The following is a 20403-nucleotide window of genomic DNA, read 5'->3' on the forward strand; positions in this document are numbered from 1 at the left end:
TATATTTTCTCTTTAAAACATTGCACAGTTCCTATCAACACTGTTTTATATGCATAAAAATATTAGGGAAATATTAAATTTAAATAAAATATGTAATATAAAATGATCAATTTCACATCCTAAATATGTAAAGAAATATCCTATAAATTATATTATCTCAAGTTAACTTCCAAGATGGTACAGTTCCAAATATCTGTCTTAAAATAAAAATAAACACCATTTCATTAAAAAAATATATAAATCTATTCTTTTGAATTAAAAATTCTATTAAAACAAGGAATGCACTGCCTGGAAAAGTGGCTTTCATATGGCTATATAAGCAAGCCAATGGCACATTCTCTTTCAAATGAAACAGATTACTGCAATCCAGATTAGCTAACATTATTTGACATACTTATCTGACCGTGTTAGAGCTGCTTTACCAGGCAATGAATGCATCCTTGCTGATACATTCATTGTCTGTTAAAGCTCTAGTCATTTTGACAAGATTAAATTAGCTATAAACTTAATGTAATGACTGAGAATCTAGGGTTTCGGAATACATGAATAGAACAAACTGGCAAAAACAAATTACAATGGCTTCTTATTTGTTTGCATATCTTTGTATTATTATAATAAATAGAAAGGCAGTCATATGACACTAAATAAACTTACAAGAGGTGCTCCATCTATTTCATCAATTATGACACAGTTAGGTTTGGGATCTTCACCGATCATTGCTTTCATCTGAGTTGATGCTTCCAATAAGTTTCTAAAGTATTCTGGATTCCTATCATCACTGTGGTGTAAAAAACAACATATTAGCATGGTTATTTGTGACATATTAGCTTCGTATTTAATGCAAACCTGGCATTCATCTCCACAACTTTATAACCAGCATGATAAGCAATTACGTGAGCTAAGGTAGTTTTACCCAATCCTGGATAACCAGTTAGAAGAGCAACCTAAAAAAAAATTTTTTTTTATATATAAAATTTTATATATTCTATAAAATTAAACATAAAAAGAAAATGATATTCACTTTATACTGTGGACGATTTTGCTCATCTAATTCCTAGAAAGAAACTTTAATTTATTTTCTTACAAGAAAGTTGAGAAAAATCATTTTATTGTACAAACCTCGTTAATTCTAAATGCTGGCTTATGATATTTTGAATTTTGTGTAGCATTTTGTTGAACATTTTCAAGTTTTGTTTTCTTCTTTTTGATTTGTCGATTAAAAACTACTTTGTCCCATAACTTTAACCAATGAAGAAGAGTTCTGTTGACTCCCTATTGACAATTAAATGTAGAAAACCATAAGTTTTACTAAAATTATACTGATCTACATAAAATAGAGATTGTTAATTGCAATTAATATATTTTCACAATATCTTATGAAGAGATTTAAGAGCAATAGTGATTATAAATAAAATACAAAAACTTAGAAAGTTTCCCTTTACAACTTGGGACTCCTTGACAAATTTTGATCCAGTGTAGTTTTCTACTATGGGCCCTCACCACAGACTTCCAGCATATGTTTCCCTAATCCTTTGTGGATAGCTATTAACATAAAACTAAAATACACAGATCACAATTTTTCTGGTAGTTGAAAACAGAAGTTGGGAGTATACACTCAAGTATTTTATTTAGGCAAATGACTATTTTTTTTTTTTAAAAAGGAGATAACCCACTAATTATAGGACTATTTACAGAAACACTAACCAATGACCTCATTGTTTCAAATAAATTATAAAAAATTAAATCAGATATTATGTTTATTGGAAGAAACAGCTAATCTTAGCTAAAGATGCTGGTTTTTATCAGATCATCAAAATTCAGCAAACAAGAAACAGAGACAGTATGTCAATTGAACATGACAGATCTAATTCAAAATCTGACAAAGTTCAAGATTAGGTTGAAAAATGTCTTAAAAATGAAGCCAAATCAGAAAAATTAACAATCTCAAATAAAAAGAATGGATCTAATAATGCTAAAAGAGATAAGCTACTTCATTTAAAATTATAGTATAAATGCAACATATTGAAGTTTACAATCAAATTATTGTAGATGAATGTACTCACATCATCACTCATCAGTTCCATGTAATGAAAAGGACGATATTTTTCTACCCATAACATACTATTGTCTTCCGACTCATGAGATTTCGGAATCTGATGGTTCCTTCCACTATCCTTTTCTTCATTTTCCAATTCTAAATTTTTCCGATAATTGTGAGAATTCTGAAATTTAAATTTTAAAATGTAATTGAATAACAAAACAATTCTAATGCACTAATCTTTCTATACCTCTTGCAATATCTTATATTTCAAGACACTTATAGGAATAGAAAGTAAATTAGTCTTTTTAACATCCAAATCTTCTGGCTAAAAAATAATGATAATAAAATTACAGAATTTTTTTACAATATAAAATTTATATCATTAAACTATTATTTTAAGAATATACTTCAGAATCAAATTCTTCCAGTAATGGTAAACGTGTTCTTAAACCCTCGGAGTTACTGATCGAAAGGAATTCTATAATTTTCCTTCTACGAACTGGTTTGTATTCTGCAGTTGACAATAAATCCTCAGACCTGTTGGCAACAGAAAAATATGACGAATCTTCAGAAAGAATGTCATCTTCTATTCGTAACTTTTTAAAATCTGCAATATACGGTTTTATGTAAGTTGATAAATATTTGATTATAAAAGAGTAACACTTGTTAAGGAAGTCATTCAATCTTATATACAATTTAAGTACCACGAATCTTTAAAAGCTGGAACTGTCATAGAGTAAATGACAATACCTTTGACACTTTGCCAGCAGTGATTCATTTAAAATGAACGTTTTCAGCCTGAAAGAGGCCAAAAACATTCATTTTAATTGTTAAAGATCAAAATTCAAGATTCACTTATTGAGAATTTCAGATTGGAACATTCTAAAGTCTTCTTTGTCATCACTATTTTTGAATTACCATAACTCTTACTTTAAATAAAGGTACATATTTTACAGTAAATATGGATAACAATAAATAAAAATGATCTAACAATAAGTACAGATAAAATGAAATAAAACTAAAATAAAGTTAAAATAAAATGATATGTCCAGTTTTGTAAATCAATTCATTCTTCAATTTTAACAATCAAACTTATCAGCAGAACCACAGCACTCCAATAGGAAGTCCACTTTCAGGGGACTTACTTTCAACTAATTTACATTTAAGAGAATTAGCTATTAGAATGCAAAATCCTATAAAAATTCTTGCCAGAAATTATCCTATACACATGATATGTAGACAACATTTAATTATATGGAGTTCAAAACTAATTGTAGACAAGGCATTTAATGACAATTCATATGATTTAACATTGGGGTTTACTCACTCCCCTTTTATGATAGCAGATTTGACATGCAGCTAACATATCTTGGACCAATGAATAGATTGTTGACTCAAGGAGCTAAAGAACACCAATACAACATCAATAAAAATAACCATGTTACCACACTGGCCCAATATGCCAGCAAGCCCGGGGTGTCCGTTTGTTGAGAAGAAGTAGAGATGATAAAAAATGCATTTGATAACCACAAGCTAAGATCATTGGAAGCCTTTGAAATATTTAACACATTAGTTAAGGGGGACTGCTTTAATAGTAGATAATGAGAAACATCAGCAAATGCATAGTGGTCACTGGTTGATATTCATAGAAAACTAGTGCTTTCAGGTTATGTACTCATCATCATACGACAAAAGAAGAAATGACGATCAAGAAACCCAATGCTACTGACTAATATCCTACATCAGAATGAGCTCCCAAATGTTCTTGGGTTATGTACTTATCATCAGACATCTACAGAAGTAAACAATGTTAAAGAGAAGACATCAGATACTAACAATGCATGGTTATTTCATGTTGATATGTTCATTATGCATGTGAACTTTCCTATACATGTGAAAAAGCAACTACAAGGATGTTCCTTCTATTTATTCCTTCTACTTATTTATTTATGTTAAATTCTAATGTAAAATGCCAGTCATCAACTCTACAAAAATAAGACATTAATTGTTTGAATCTTATTTTTCCTTGTTGATTCTTTGATGGTAGAGACTCAAAAGCAATAGCATTTTCCAAAAAGTTTACACTTCAAGAAAAACAGTTTGGGTTGGGATATAAGTCTGAGAGGTTTCTTAATAAGTGTAGTACGAAAACTTTTGTCTAACATGGGAATCATGTTCATTGACCATTTTGTGCTGGAATATCTTACATCCTAAACTTCTTACAGAAAAATATTAAACAATAATAACTGCTTTGGTAGATAGTAAGACTCACTGAACCTTTTAAACTAACAAAAAATTTTAATAAAAACCATTCTGTCATTTTCAAAGACCTCCTTCAGGTTTACAAACACTAAATCAAACAATTTAAAATTTTGTTCAATTTAGAGTATGTAAACCTGAAGGTTTTGAAAATGACTAAAAACATTTGTTGTTAAAGCTTTTCTGCTGCTTTAAAAGATTGAATGAGTCTTGATAAAACTTTATTGGTAAGTTCATTACCTGTTGACTTATCGATTCTTTCCAGAGAAGTTTCTACACAAGCAAATTCTCTCTTCAAAGAACGTTTTACTTTACTATTTCTGTTATCTTCATGATTTTTTTGATGAATTTTATTGATTACATTTTCAGAGTCTGTAAAAAAAAATTAAACAATCATATCTTATGTAGTTTTGAATATTTTTTAAATTATTTTACAAAACAAACACAGTAGAACATTTTTTAAAAATAATGAAAAGCAAGTTTATATGGTTTGTCAGTTATGCCCATTATTGAGGGATTGATCTTATTGGGTTAATCCACACAGGGGAGTTAGGAATAGCTCTTTGACTCATAGTATCCACAACAAATTACAAGTATGTATTTAAGTTAATTTCAAAATCCAGATCCTTATAACAGTAAGCCATCATCTTACAGTCAAGCAATCTGGCTAACAAATATAATCTAAAAATGATATAGAGAAAAACAACAAATTACTTTTTATAATGTTTTCTTAAAACTTACTTTCAAATTCATTTAAGACTTCCATGTCATCGGCATATTTTGCATCAAAATCTTTGCATGCTTCTATGTTACTTGCATTAAATTGCTCTTGTTTGAATTTCAGCTTTGAAATTTCAGTATCTGTAAATTGAATAAAATTTGAATAAAAAGTAACAATATTCAAAAGTAAAAATTTCTTTATTGTTGTATGAATTAAAAATATAAATTTCTTCCTTACACAACATCATTTAAGCAGTGGTCCTCAAAGTTATCAATCTATAGATATTTTAAAGTGAATCATGGATAAACTGCAGACCACTTATGCCCTTGTCCACTTCTTCTCCTTTAAATAATGGATAGATTGTATACCAAAATATTTTATCTATCCATTAACCTAATGTAAGAAATGTCCAATGCATGAAATTTTGTTTTTTCTAGCTAGAGTCCATTCATATTTTAAATGGACTCTAATCTAAAGTATTTGATTATTAAGTTTCCTTCCTGTACATTGCATATAGTGAAAAAGTTTAAAGAACAACCCAGTATATTTGTTAAGGAAGCCTCCTGATGATGATGAAACAACTATTCATTCATTATCAGGAGTCAGCAAGACTTTCTCTTGATGATGCTTTGCTGATGTGCATACAACTAGAAAGTGTTTGAATTTTCTAAAAAGCTTTTGTTCTGAGAGAAGATTGATTAATATTATAACATTAATTAATGCTTAAGCATTTTCAAAATCAGAGCAAATAAAAGAATGTCAACTCAAAATCCAATTTAACTGATTAAAGCCAAACAATCTGCTAAATTATTGGGCAATTTAATGTAGCCTGAGAATTCAGCAGATAATTTGGCTTTAATTATAATAAATATTTCTGTTTCATTATCCAAAGCTTTATCAAATAAAAAAAAAAGATAACTTAAATATATATGTATAATGTGAAGTTTAGACATCATCTTACTATATTTTTAAGTATATTTTCATCCTAAATTTTAACTATTGTATAATGTTCATAATATTTCAATGCCAGAAAAACTATTAAAAGCAAATTTATACAAGGTATTTACTTTAATATTTTTTTAGATGCACAAGAGACCTTTGCAGTTTTGCACACATATGCAGACAGCACATTAGTTTCATTGTGATGTTTACAGTAAAATAAATTCATTCATTCGAGAAACTAACATGTATAAATTACCCAGTAGTTGTGACAATATGAAAATTTTCCAATCATAAGAACAAGAGACAAACTGTGCAGCATGTGGCAATATATGATGCCAAAGCCTTTACAAAAGGCCAACATCATGCAGTCTGCTAATCATTAATGCACTTCTACAATGCCTTATATTCACAAATACTACTTATATATATTATTGTAAGCAATCATATAAGTAACATAATTGTTGACAGTAGTAATTTGTGAGTATAAGGCATTACACTGAAAAATTAAAAGTATAAGGCATAATGCTAAAAAGATCTTTTTTGTACCTGGATAAATATTAAAATGAACACCGTGTACAGTTGGGGGTGAAGCTATGAAAAAAGATCAATTCTGCTAGGGTTTAATTGTGCTTCTGCGATATGAAAAGAAGATACTAAGATGACAGCAAATTCATTTTTATCCCAGATTTTAATCACATTGATCAAACATGTGTACCTGATTACGGAAAACTTCAAATAACAAACTCACTTTCAAATTCATTTAGAACTTCCAAGTCATCCGAGTATTTTGCTTCAAACATTTCCCATGACTCCAAATCTTTCTTGCTGTTTTGAGGTTCAATATTATCATTGTTCATAGTTATCGTGGTATGAAAATTTGAGTTTTCAGAACCTACAAATTATAATAATGTAAAAAAAATTACTCCAAATGAATAATTTTAAATGGAACTTAACAATTCACATACTACTTATTGCTTTTATATATTAACTCTAATATTTTCTTAGCACTTACTTTCAAATTCATGCAGAACATCCATATCATCTGCATATTTTGCTTCAAATTCTTCCCACGACTCCATATTTCTACAATAATGTCTACCTTTATTTAAAAAAAAAATGAAAAAATTGTCAAATTTAAACAATTCAAATAACTGGACTTTTATGAATTAACTTATCATATCTTAACAAACTTTACCAATCTGGCAACAGACTTTAAGTGAATTGTCAAAGTAAGGCAGCAACTAAGGTTACATGATGGGCCACAGTTTTGCTTGTTACAGATGGGCCTCACTTGCTCGGTTAGTATGATAAAATTTGGAGGTTTAGATTAGATTTGAAACCAAATTTCTAACATTTACTGCTATAGAGGTTCAATTCCATGTCTGGATACACAATCTGGACATGGAAAGGTGTCCATATATGTTTCGTGGTCTCAGGATTTTAATGTGTTCATCTAATATATTTGATAAATTGTGGATTTGTAATGAACACACACTTTTTCATACCTGTTCCAGCACACAATTTGAATTAATGAATAGAAGAAATGTTTTTGGCTGCTTCTGTGCAATGGCCCATATCTCGGCCTGAACGACGGTACAGTGGGCTGCCAACTTAAGATGTGCCTGGTATGTCTTGTGACCATTCTTACGGAGAATGACAATACCAGACCCTGTTCCGTGTTCGCTTTTTGAGCTATCAGTATATCAGTGTTTGCTCTTTGAGCCAGTTAGTGCAATTGTGCATGGTTTTATCAAAGTTCATGTTTACTTCATAATTGTTTATGTTACTTGGATGCTGTTGTAATTCATTCTTTGCAGGGATTCTCTCCAATTTAGAGTCTTTGATTTGGTTTACAAGATCCAGGCAGCCTTCTGGAATACCACTGTTAGTAATATAACACTGTATTTTATTGTACATCCAGTTATTAAAGTCAGCCTTAGTGAGGGTTTCCCAGAAATGTGTCCATCATGTAGACTCTGTAGAAATGTGGTATCATTTCCTTGGCCTGCTAGTCTACAGAGTTATCACCAAAGCTGGCATTATATCTGTGGGATTAGATAGGATGCCAGATTTAGCCATCTATGAGTGTGAAGAATCTGGAATGGTATCTGTAGACAAATTTGTCACAGGATAGCATATGCTGCCTGTATACCTCCAACTGCAACCATATTGCCGTATGTACTCTGGCACAAGGAGATCCTACAAGGTACCAAAAATTCTTTTAACTTGTAATTTGTTCTTTGCAGGGATTCTTTCCAATTTAGAGTCTTTGATTTACAAGAAACAGGCAGCTTTCTGAAAGACCACTGTTAGCTGTTAGTAATATAACATTGTATTTTATTGTCCGTCCAGTTATTAAAATCAGTCTTAGTAAGGGTTTCCCAGAAATGTGTCCATCATGTGGACTCTGTAGAAATGTGGTAACATTTTCTTGTATCTTGTCCACAGGAAACTTCAATTTTTCATGATATTCTACATACATTTTAGGTTAACAAGATATCATGTATCTTCATCAGTTTTTGTCTATAAAAATGTCAAGTACAAGATTTCTATCATACAGTTATGCAAACTTCTCTATATAAACATTTTAATCTTTGATGAATATCTACTGCAGGAATTTTCACCATAATGAGGAATTCAAATCAATGAATAGATTTCAATTTATTGATGTTACCCATTATTTTCTCACATCACATTGTTACAACTTGGTTGCTATACTGTAAGTGATGTCATTTCATATTGCAGAGTTAAAATCATAGCTGTCACTACCAGACAGTTATTGCATGCTGTTGTCAAAGATTTATTTATATGAAGTTTGCTATTATTTTAAATACAAACAATACCAGCAGCATCACTAAGATTAGTGTCATCCATGGATCTTTTTTTGTAAAAGACCATACAAAATTCTTAGTAATGTTTTTTTCTACATAATATTATTACCTGTATTCTTTAAATTAAGGAAAGTTTGACAGTCACCTGGTTCAGTCACATCTCCTAATGATGCCACTGAACTATATATAATTATTCCAATAACATTTATCCTTTAATAAACTTTCTCTAACTTCTTTTCCTGTATTTCATAAGTGAAGATCCTTACATAATCCGTTACGATCTTTACGATGATCCGCCTCGAGTTGGTCTTTATGACTCGAGAACATCCGTACGATGGTTCAAGGAAAGCTACACCTCCACACTCAGTCCAGTGAATATTTACAGTTTATTTACAAAACAAATATTTACAGGATGTACAAGTTCGACAACATTACATACACTATGTGACTATGCAACAAGGATGTGGTATCTCACGTTGGCTTGTCTATTGGGGACTATTATACTCCGGGGAACTCAGGTCGCTTTTCGGAGCTGGCTCAACCGCGTGGCCGTCCTGTCTCTGCACTAACCCTTCTCAGAGGACTTTCTAAGAGGAGAACGCTCTCTCTACACCTCAAAGGCTTCCCTAGTGTCAGAGACTACCATGCAATCGGTCTCTCGCCCTTCTCCCCGTTTCTCTCGCCACCCTTACAATTTAAGGGATTCTATGGCGACAACTTGCAGCCAATCAGGTTCTTCTTTTCCCCTGGAAGCTTCCAAAGACGTCCGCCCTCCTCTGGACGACGTAGCTTACAATCGCGTCCGTCCCTTGTTTACGTTTTTCAAGTCGACCAACACGTGGCAAACATATTGACGTGTACTCATAAACAGAGACGCTACTCCCTTTGTTCTTTCCGGCCGTTTATAGCCCCAATGCCAGGCGGGACTAATTATCTCGGTCGCGTGGCTTTTCGACCTACGAAGCTAAAAGCGGACCTTTACATCATAATAAAAAAAAAAAAAAAAATTAAACATAATACATTAAGTTCTCAACTTATGTGGGTAATTGTATTGCCCAAAGGCAAAAAGCTCTATCTTCAAAAAACTTTAAAATCAAGTTGTGCACTTGTTATCGTGCCTAATTAATATTCTTTATCAATACTCCAAATATCCTGTGTAAAAAATGTTTTATAATTATTAATTATGCATGATGACAAGTGTGTAATATTTATTTTGAATTTTTTTTTGGAGATAGTATTTTGCCTTTGAGAAGCACACTTCATTCTGATGATTTCACCATAACTCTAACCCAAATCCACATAAGTCAGAAACTTACTATACTGTCAAATCATTTTTACCTGTTAAATAAGTCTACAAAATATGTTTGAAGTAATCTGTACTATTTTTAAAATTTTTCACTATTTCTTTTATTTTAGATGTTCTCCAGAATCTGAAATTAAAAAAAAAAAATGTATCTAAATTAGTAAGTTCTAAAGAAATAATCCATTAAAATCGTCTGAAAATCATTTAGTTTTATTTAAGTCTAAGTTAAGTTCAAAAAATTTTTTGATGAATTGCTTAAATTGTCTTTGTTGAGTATTATAAATTAGAAAGTATCCAGTAAGAAGTATTTGACAAAATGCAGTTAAACAAAACAATGAATGAATGTTCCCTAATTATAAATGATAGAATATGTTAACAACTGGTTCAACCAATCAACCATTTTATTTATCAAGGTCAAAAGAGGCAACTCACGACACTAGCCATTGACGTTCAATGTCACCTTAATTTTGCTGTCCACATGAATCCACTTTAATGGACAAAAATTCAAGCCTTCCATTTAGCACATATACAAGATGATATATGTGCTAAATGTATATGTATATGTATATGTGCTAAATGGAAGGCTTGAATTTTTGTCCATTAAGGTGGATTCATGTGAACAGCAAAATTAAAGTGACATTGAACGTCAGTGGCTAGTGTCGTGAGTTGCCTCTGTTGACCTTGATAAATAAAATGGTTGATTGGTTGAACCAGTTGTTAACATATTCTATCATTATAGGGAACATTCATTCATTGTTTTGTTTAACTGCATTTTGTCAAATACTAAGTCCATGTTCACCAATGGTCAAGCGTATAAAACTATAAAACCAAGGACACTGGAAGTTGGTTGCATGTTCATGCTCACCAACAGGACAACCACATGCAGTTTTCAAGACTTTCTTCACAACTGGAACACTTAAATAGGGGCTAGTTTCCAATAAAAACTTCTCCCAAGAATCATGTGCTACATTGCCATGTCCCATAAAACCAAACTTAAAGTGTAGTAAATACACAATTTTATATTTCAATAACTAAGGATGTATAAATATTAAAACTAAGCAGTAAGGTATATTTAAGAGCCTAACTTTTGAAGTTTTTACAAAATAATTTTATCAATGTAGCACTATGTAATTTTAGTGTTTTTTTATACAGATCCTGTTAGTCACCCAAATGATGACAGTTGACAAGAAAGTAAACTGCTTGCTTTGGCTTGTAGAATCACATCAATAACAGAAAAGTAAATAAAAATGTGTAGATTACACCAACATATAGTATTTTTCTTTCAATGTCATTATTTAGAAGTAAAATAATATGGCCAAGTCAAGGTTTGTACCAAAAGTACAAACAATTAAAACAATATACGGTAAAAATTATGACATCAAATTTTATGCAATTAAACTGTATATATTGTTTCTCTTCCTTTTTTTTTAAATAGATAAGTACATCTGTCCTAGAAGATAGGTAGGTGCATGTAAACTAGAGAAGGTTATCAATGTTCAAAGTAATAATCTTAATATGTAAACAATGAAAAATATATCAGATGTGACTATATCCACCATAAAAGAATAAATAAATTAAAAGAATTTTTAAATTTCTCTATTGTTAAAAATGTTTTAATATAGTATTATATACTAATTCATATATTGAATGCCTTTTGTTTGTATTTTAGATAATTAATTAAACATTTGGTCCAAACACAACCAACAATGGATTTACACTAGCCTATTGATTTATTTATTTATCAGCTATTTTAACAAATTAACATTTTAAAGCATTATAATCAAAAATTTGCCACAATACAAGTAATTTACATATTTTACCATAGTTTTAAATTCCTACATTCAACAATTTAAAAGCAAATTTTTGAAACAGATGTGGAAAGATTATAATGTTTTAACTAATCATATTTTCAATAAATATCATATATCTTCAGTAAATTAAAATAATAAATTTTAATTTAAAATAAAAACCATCATTTCATTTTCTTTATGTAAATATTCCATCTGCCAGTTTTACTTTTCTGGTTGTTATAATTATATAACACAGGGATGCTATGACAATCGATCAAAAAGTGACCCCCCCAAGATTTTAAAATTTTTGGACTCAAGACACCTTCAAACATGAAAAAATGCAAAATAATTTAAGGTGTTTTTTTTCCTGTATGTATGGATGTTAATGTTAATGTGTGTGTCTGGGTGTATGTGAATGGCATAATTTTGTTCACCCTCTTTGAAGCTTAATAACTCCTGTGCTTTTTGTTGAAAATTTCTGAAATTTTGCAGAAAGGTTTGTTTATTAAGGGGATTTATGCTATTAAATTTTGGTGATTAAAGGTTGAGAGAATGGGGTCATGTGTATCTCCAGTAGGGTCAAAACTTAATGATGAATTTACTTGTTATTAGTTTTATAAAACCCATTCCTACCCTCAAAATTAAGCTTTTTGCCATTTTATAATAGTTAAAAATATTAAAAGTTTTTTAATAAAATATGATAACAGATGGCATCACCGAATGTTGCCAGGAAAGTTAAGCAACTCATTGGGGGATTTTTAAAAAATGGCAGAACATATACAAAATTTATTACACAAGTAAAATAAATATTGATCAGATAAATGCGTAATATGATAAAGAAGAGAGAAACATTGCAGTTTTAAAATTTTAAACATAGTTTTTACACATTTGTCATATTTTGTTTGCTTTTATTAACTTATGGCAATACAACACTTAGACAATCTGCCTAGGGCAGGGGTTGGAAAGTGCGGCTCACGAGCCACATGTGGCTCTTTGCATAGACGTTTGTGGCTCTTCGGACAAAGTCCAATCTCACCTCATCTCAAGCAAGCCTTATAATTTATGAGTTTATGAGATAGAGCCGCCGAACAAACTTCAACTCGTACGGCACACTCTCTACCATTCTTTAGCCTGTCTGCACATGACCACTCGCATTGATCAATATGAATCACATGCGAGTGGTAGCATTTAAAGCATATCGATATGTATAACCTATTGAACGCATGTCTGTCCGTCCGTGTAACGTTATGCCGAAAACGGCCACTAGAGGCCCCCTGTCGTGTGTCATATTTCGCACATTTAAATTAACAATATAAATTATTATTTACATTAACAGTATAAATTGTTATTATTCATTTGGCCAATAGCCAATAACAATATAAATAATTCAGTATATTTGTAATAGGAATTTATTATTGTCACGGAATGCCGGTAATGCACAGTAGGGGGCGTCCTTCAACACAGTTGATCGGCGATCGGCCAAGCAGTTAAGCCTCGATGCGGCTCTCTGGTACTTTTGGTATCTTGTTTCCATGACAATTTGGCTCTTCTCACTTGACAAACTGCCGACCCCTGGCCTAGGGGATGCCTTCCTGGAGGTCTTTTTTAGGGTAACTGGCCCCTATTCAAGCATTACAGACATGGAGTAAACCCAGAGAACTCCATGTGGCTAACCTGTCCTGGTGAAGCACAAACCCACAACTAAAATCCCAGTGTTTAGGGAACAAAACTGCTTGGCCACTGGTCAGCCCATTTGTCACGTAATTTAAACCTTCAAAAATACAAAGATTGGTATTATATGCATATTTCATTTAGGAAAACTGCAGAAGTATCTTGTAAAGGGATGCTATAAATATAACAACTGGTGTTATAAAAGACCTTTTCTAAAACTGTTTAAGCTTTATAGGAACTAAGAGAACCTCTTTACATACCCATTGCGGATTTTGCTAGGCCCACAATATGGGCAACCAAGTGATGAGGAAGACACACTGTGTATCCAGGATGAAAATTTTCTGGGTTTTTCTATCACTCAGATTCAATTCCAGGTCCCAAAAGCATTAGGCTGCTTCTGCTATCTAACTATCAATATATATACCTAATGACTGGTACTACAGGAATTCTTCATTCTTGTACTATTCCAGGAGAATGATTGGTTCTGGGGAAGTACTTCACCCAGAATTGGAAACAATGAATTTGTGCTACAGGAGTACCTCCTCAAGAAGACTAAGAGCAATAAATGATTATACTGGTTATCACAGACCACCATATCCCTGTTTAAAATGAAGAGAAATGAGTTTCATCTAAAAAGTTCTAAAATTTTGGTAAGTAAATTGGATACACTCTATTGAATGGCAATATTTTCAACTTCCAGTATTGGCCAAAAGTCAAATTTTTTTTTAATGGAACATGGCACTTTTTAATTAAGATTTAGATTAAACTGAACAGACAAGTTTGTCTCAATAATTTTTTTCTGAAAATGCCTCTATTGACCTGTGACTGACAGAATTAGCAACACTAACTAAAATGACAGAAGATAAAGAACAAGAAAAGAGCTGGCAACACCACTTTTTGATTTTCTAAGTGGACAAGAAGGACAAGTTCGACCACATGGCCTATGCAATCTTAACTTTGTTAATGTACTTTCTTAAATTTTGTTTAAAGATTAAAAGAATTCCTATTTGACATAACTTGAGTATTGCTACTTTTATAATTGGAACCTTTTGAGCCAACCAAGGGCAAGCCCAACCATACGGCCAGCAGATCACAAAATGATCTTGAAAGCATAATGAATGCTTCTTGAGAACACCTTGTTACAAGACCCAATTGACTTGACCTCCAATTGACCCCTTTCAAAATTCTATTGACCTCCAGCATCAATATTGACCCTGTTGGGAACTGCTAAGCTAAAGCATAGAAATTTAATACATACAAGTGATAGGAAATAATAAAAAACTTGTCTAATCCATTGAAAACAAAGCACTAGTCTTCCCTGAAATCTACAATCTACTGATGAAACTTTGACTTTAAAGTATAAAAAAAATACATAACAGCAAAATTAATAATGGGATAGCTCTGTAATGAACCTATAGATCACCAATAATTGATTGTTGTTATGTAAAAACTTTATAATTTCTGGAATTAGTACTTTGTGAAATCGATTTCAGTTAATCAAGTTTCAGATAACAACACTCTACTGTATTAAAATTCCTAATACAATAATTTAAAATTTATTTTTGTATACTATTACTTTTTTATATATTAACAGGACTTATTATACTGGAAACTATGGATGCAGATATTTAGTCTTACAGATCAGAAATAATGTTTTTTATTTAGTTCTGATCTGTAAGACTAAATACCTGCATCCATAGTTAATAAGTCCTGCATAATAAGTCCTGTTAATATATAAAAAAGTAATAGTATACAAAAATAAATTTTAAATTATGATAGAAAGGACACAAAGGCAGAATAATTATCCTAATACAATAATTTTGCAATCGTAAACAAATTTACCAAATACAGTAATAGTTATTCAGATAACAAGAGATAACATTATTTTTTATCAAATTAAACATCATCTCATTTTCTTTCTATGTGCAATGTACTAAAATAATATTGTAGTTTGGTTTTTACTAACATAAACTTGGTATCATCACATTATGAAATATAATGTTAGATGCAGTTAACACAGATAAATAATCTCTATACATGTCTGTATCCCAAATACATTTTATTTGATAATCTAATATTTTCCGTGGAAGTGTATTTCTGTCAATTCTTTCAATGTTATTGTATGTATGAGTAGAATGCACTATAATTAAATTCATTCATAAATCATAATGTATTAAGCAAGTATTAGCCAAGCAAGTGAAAACAACATACATTTGATGTTCAGTAAAGACTGCTTTATGCTTTCTATTAAATTATCATTCTGGAACCTCTTTCATTTCTGTCATAACATCATTTGTGATGCTAAATTAAAATGTGATACAGTTATCAAGCCTTTTTAATACTTTGTTCAAATCAAACTCTTTGTTTCATGATATTTACATATGCAGTACTTAACAGGAGACCAGTGATACCCAAAGTGGGTGCTACTGCCCCTATGGCCAGTGAGTAAATCGGGAGGCAAAAAGAAGCAAGTAGGCAGCAGGGATACTGGAGACAGGGTACTGAACAATGACCATAAGCAAGGGTTGGAGTCACTAACATTTTCCCTTACTCTGTTAAAACAGGTTAAAAAAGAAAAAAAAATAGCATTTAATGGTTTCCAAATATGGAGAATAATGTGCAGTAAAGACACAAAATGTCAGATTCATAGAAAAGTTTGTTTAAGAATATTTCCAAGCCTTTCAAACACAAAGGAAAAGGGTTAGGGGTGTTGGGTTATTATAAGTTAATGAAATCAAGTGGGCAGTGGCTCAGAAAAGTTTGGGTATCACTACAATAGACTCTCCCACTTTCTCATATCCAAACTAATGTGGCTATCCAAACTAATCCATATATTAGAAAAATCCAGATAAAGGAGTGTGATGATTTTTAAATAAGATTGTAACATGTTTGCCTACTGTATGTACTAAAACTGTTTATTTTGACTGACAGTTACAATTACAATTAACTTTAAAAGTATTATTTTTTTAAAGTTGTTTGTTAATACGAGCAATTATTTATTGTGACATCGTCACAATGCCAGGACAAATAGAGTCATGCCAGTCATCTATCTAACACCTTTTGGGGAAAAATTTTTGAATTGAAATAATATGACTTTTGAAGTTTTTATATCAGGGCCTTCTTCCACTAAGATTTCCATATCTGGTCTTGTCTTTCATCTATCTAACTCCATTCTCAAGATTAAGGAAGAGACAGACAGACACACAGACAAACAACAGTGGGAATTTATAGGTCTACAATTTTTTCAAATTGCAGCCCAATAATAAAATATAAATTTTATGGTAAAGGACAGAGTTTGGATGAAGCTATACCAGAAGAATTAGATATAAACTTTAAAAACAATTAAAATGTAAAAAATATGTGTTTTTACATAAAGTATTAAAAATTTGTTTTTAGTCAAATGGTGTCTTTCATATATAAAAGTAAGAAAATTGTGGCTTCCTCTGTCTAATTAACCAGGCAAATGGCAGCTTTTACATTTCGATTTAACCAAGCAAATTGCATTTTTCACAGTTATTTTATTTTATTAAAAATATAATCAAAACAAAAAAATCAACATTTTAAACTTAAGTAGCTATTAATTTCATAAAATATTTGTAAGAGAAAAAATTTAAAAAAATACAGTATATGTCAGTAATGGCAAATTATAATATATTATTTTAAAATATTTTTAGGTGTTCTGTGTGGGACAAAGTTCAGATGAGCTTTGCTTGGTTAAAGGCTGCCACAATGTCAGGATCAGCAGCATATGTGACAAGAGTGGTGGTATTTCTCGTACGTTGTATGTCCGCTATGCATTCTTGTAGTCTGACTCCTAAGGAGTGTTTAGTGAGGCTCGAGAAATACCATCGCTCTTGCCACATACACCACCAAACCTGACATCATGGCAGCCTTTAACCAGGCAAAGCTTGTCTGCACTTCATCCCACATAGAACACCTGATATATTTTTATTTTTTCATGAAATAAATTATATTATATGTTATTAATTAAATACTCTTATATGCATATTATAAAGATTTGTCATTAAGCATCAAACGTTTGGAAATTTAATTTTCGTTATCCCCAGCAATGAATTTGTGTAAAATATTTTCAAATTATAAAATTCACTGGAGAGTAATTTTTAATATCAATTAAAACTAAAATTTAAGACACTAGATTTTCAAACTTCCCATTAAAATTAACCGATCTCCTGTGAATATGTTGTTGTTTAGGTATTAAAATAACCATAAACTGAATATGAAATAAATGCTTATTTTCATATTTAATAAATTCAAAGACAAGTTGTTGCTTGCAATTTTACAAAACAGCACAACAAAAACAAGTTGTTGCTTGTTTTTGTTGTGCTGTTTTGATCCTGGTCTCAATCTTTATCCAGGCAAACTGCAAGCAATAATTTGTTATATTTGAATTTCTTCAATATGAAAATAATTTTTTAATTCATATTTGATTTATGGTTACTTTAATACGTAACTAACATATCTACAGGGGACTAGTTAATTTTAATGGGACGTTTGAAAATCCAGGTGGTCTCAAAGGGAGGGCAGTCACATCCTGCACACCCCTTAAATTTATCCCTGATCATAAATCATTCTCTCTTACTCATGTTGGTCTATTCCATTCCAATTTAGACCAGACAATTTGGATAAATTTAGGCCAGTTTAATAGTTTGTTTGTATAATATGTTGGTAAATTAATGTGATTTGATTCAGTAACTAGAATAACCTACATCTTTTTACATGGAAATGAAATGAATTATTGTGTCAGTAGCCAAATAGAAGACATATTAAACTCAATTCAATATTTATATATTGTAACATTGATATATATTGATAACTAGATCCATTTTAACATCAATAAATAATTGAAATTACCTCTATTCAAGTAAAATTTACATAAAAATGGCTAAATATGAATTTACCTTTACATCTCGTATGTAATACCTTTTCCATTCTCTGATATTTTATATATGAGCATTTATAACCAAGAAATTGCTTTGCTAAACTTTTATAATTATTTAAAAATATAATCAGGTTAAATTATGTTTAATTAAAGCATTATAAAACATAAACGAAAACGTCATTGTAACAAAAAGCACATGGATTGTTTACATTAATTTTCCCGCCAAGCACTTGTGCCAAATTAAAAGATAACTATTTATTAAAAATCCGCCAAAATTACGCCGACATAAAATTAGTTCGAAACATAATAAAAACAGTCATTTATATCGAAATATTGATTATAATAATTAGAAATTTAATAAATCATAATTAATATATAACTCCAAAACAAAATATAAATTTTAATTTGTTACTATATAATTAGTAGAACAACAGAGGAAGAGAATCAATAAAATGGAGTTTGACGGCGGTAAAAGCTTCAACCTGCTGTTTTGTGGAACCCGTACAGAATCCGCGCACATACCCAGGAATTTTTATGGGCGGTTTGTTCTAAATATATCTGACCTAGATACTTAACACTTGACCGCTACAATTGTGGGCCTAGAAAACCCCATGACATACACGGTAAAAGGCTCTTTTAGTACCCGCGAGACAATAGATGAAAAATAGAAAAATGGCATTTAAGTTTTTAAATTTTTAAAATAAATTTAATTAAAAAATACAAATTATTTTTTACATTACAGGTGCTTCTAAGTGACAAGAAGATAAGTAACGACACTAATTCTTTGTACTGTACTTTGCTATTTACTTTAGTACTCAGCTGCTTGTCCCTTAGAAACACGCTATATCTATATAATCTACTGTATATACCTGTAGGGATGCTCATACATTGGGGCACGTGTTTCCCCTTTGTTGCCCTTTTTTAATTCCCAAAGGAGCTCTAAGGTTTTATTTTATTTTTAAATTAGTTACTCATTTTTATCGTAGAAAAATTTTTTACTGATGACAAATTAAAATAAAAATATTTGTTATTAACCGAAAATTTGTTCTAGAGGGTCGCGATTGTTTGGTCTAGTACTGAGGTATCACTGTATTTGATTAATGCAATTTTGAATATACGCGGTAGCATCGAGAGATTAATTAACTGCGTTAATCAAGGGATACCTATATATATATATATATATATAACCATACACATAGTTTAATTTTAAATTAATTTCTTTCTCGCCAAATGCTCTAAAATTAAATATTTGTAACTTAATTTTTATGAAAATTGCTGAATAATAATTGAGGAATAACGATATAGTGATTAATTAATATCCGCCATTTGCCTGGAAATGTGCGGCAACGACAAAATAATAAAGCAAACTAAACATTAGAAATAACAGAAACAGACTCAATTATTACAAAAATATAATATATATTGTTTGTATGAAAGGAAAAGTTACAAAAATTAATTATATGACAATTTTAATATATAAAAATCAATATTTAAATAAATTTTATGATCAATAGACAAGAAACATTGTTTCGATGTCGGGAGGAAGATTCCGGATTCGTATCTCATTTAAATTTTAAAAATATATACATATAATATTGATTTTTGTATTTATTATGTTGAAACATTGATACACAAAGGAATTTTTAATTTTTCTCGATATATATTACAAATATACAACATCAATAGCGAAATTTGTAATAATTAATTAAATTCCTAAATAATTAATTAATGCCAAATTTTCATAATATGCACATAAAATGTATTTAATAATAATATACAATATAACAATGTTCATAAATAAATAAATATTCTTAAATACTGCTAATATGCCATTAGTGACATATATTTTTCTTTGGTTTCCCTCTTATAAATATTTTATTTATGCAAATCAGTAGTTATAAGGTTTAAAATGTTGATTATTTTCATTTCGGTTATACTTTTAATA

At 30.5% G+C, this 20403-nt stretch overlaps 1 protein-coding gene and 1 long non-coding RNA gene across 2 annotated transcripts in view; both read right to left on the bottom strand.

Moving 5' to 3' along the window:
- cutlet (chromosome transmission fidelity protein 18 homolog) overlaps positions 1-5265 on the bottom strand; it is an 18744-nt gene extending 13479 nt beyond the window's left edge. The window contains exons 1-10 of the mRNA XM_067264673.1: positions 5259-5265; positions 5042-5161; positions 4541-4672; positions 2449-2648; positions 2289-2366; positions 2064-2222; positions 1120-1272; positions 1022-1054; positions 847-944; positions 655-778 (exon numbers count right to left, since the gene is read on the bottom strand). Of these exons, the coding sequence (XP_067120774.1) occupies positions 655-778; positions 847-944; positions 1022-1054; positions 1120-1272; positions 2064-2222; positions 2289-2366; positions 2449-2648; positions 4541-4672; positions 5042-5161; positions 5259-5265 (1104 nt within the window). The remainder of the gene's footprint in view (positions 1-654; positions 779-846; positions 945-1021; positions 1055-1119; positions 1273-2063; positions 2223-2288; positions 2367-2448; positions 2649-4540; positions 4673-5041; positions 5162-5258) is intronic.
- A 1319-nt stretch (positions 5266-6584) lies between these two features.
- On the bottom strand, positions 6585-18639 carry LOC136970287 (uncharacterized). The gene is made up of 4 exons (XR_010879968.1): positions 18478-18639; positions 10133-10224; positions 6976-7062; positions 6585-6855 (listed from the first exon to the last, which is right to left on the bottom strand). It is a non-coding gene; the product is annotated as an uncharacterized lncRNA (long non-coding RNA).
- Between the last annotated feature and the right edge of the window lie 1764 nt (positions 18640-20403).

This window comes from Centruroides vittatus, unplaced genomic scaffold (genome assembly GCF_030686945.1).
Source record: "Centruroides vittatus isolate TY-2023 unplaced genomic scaffold, ASM3068694v2 contig_19, whole genome shotgun sequence".
Classification (NCBI taxonomy): Eukaryota; Metazoa; Arthropoda; class Arachnida; order Scorpiones; family Buthidae; genus Centruroides; species Centruroides vittatus.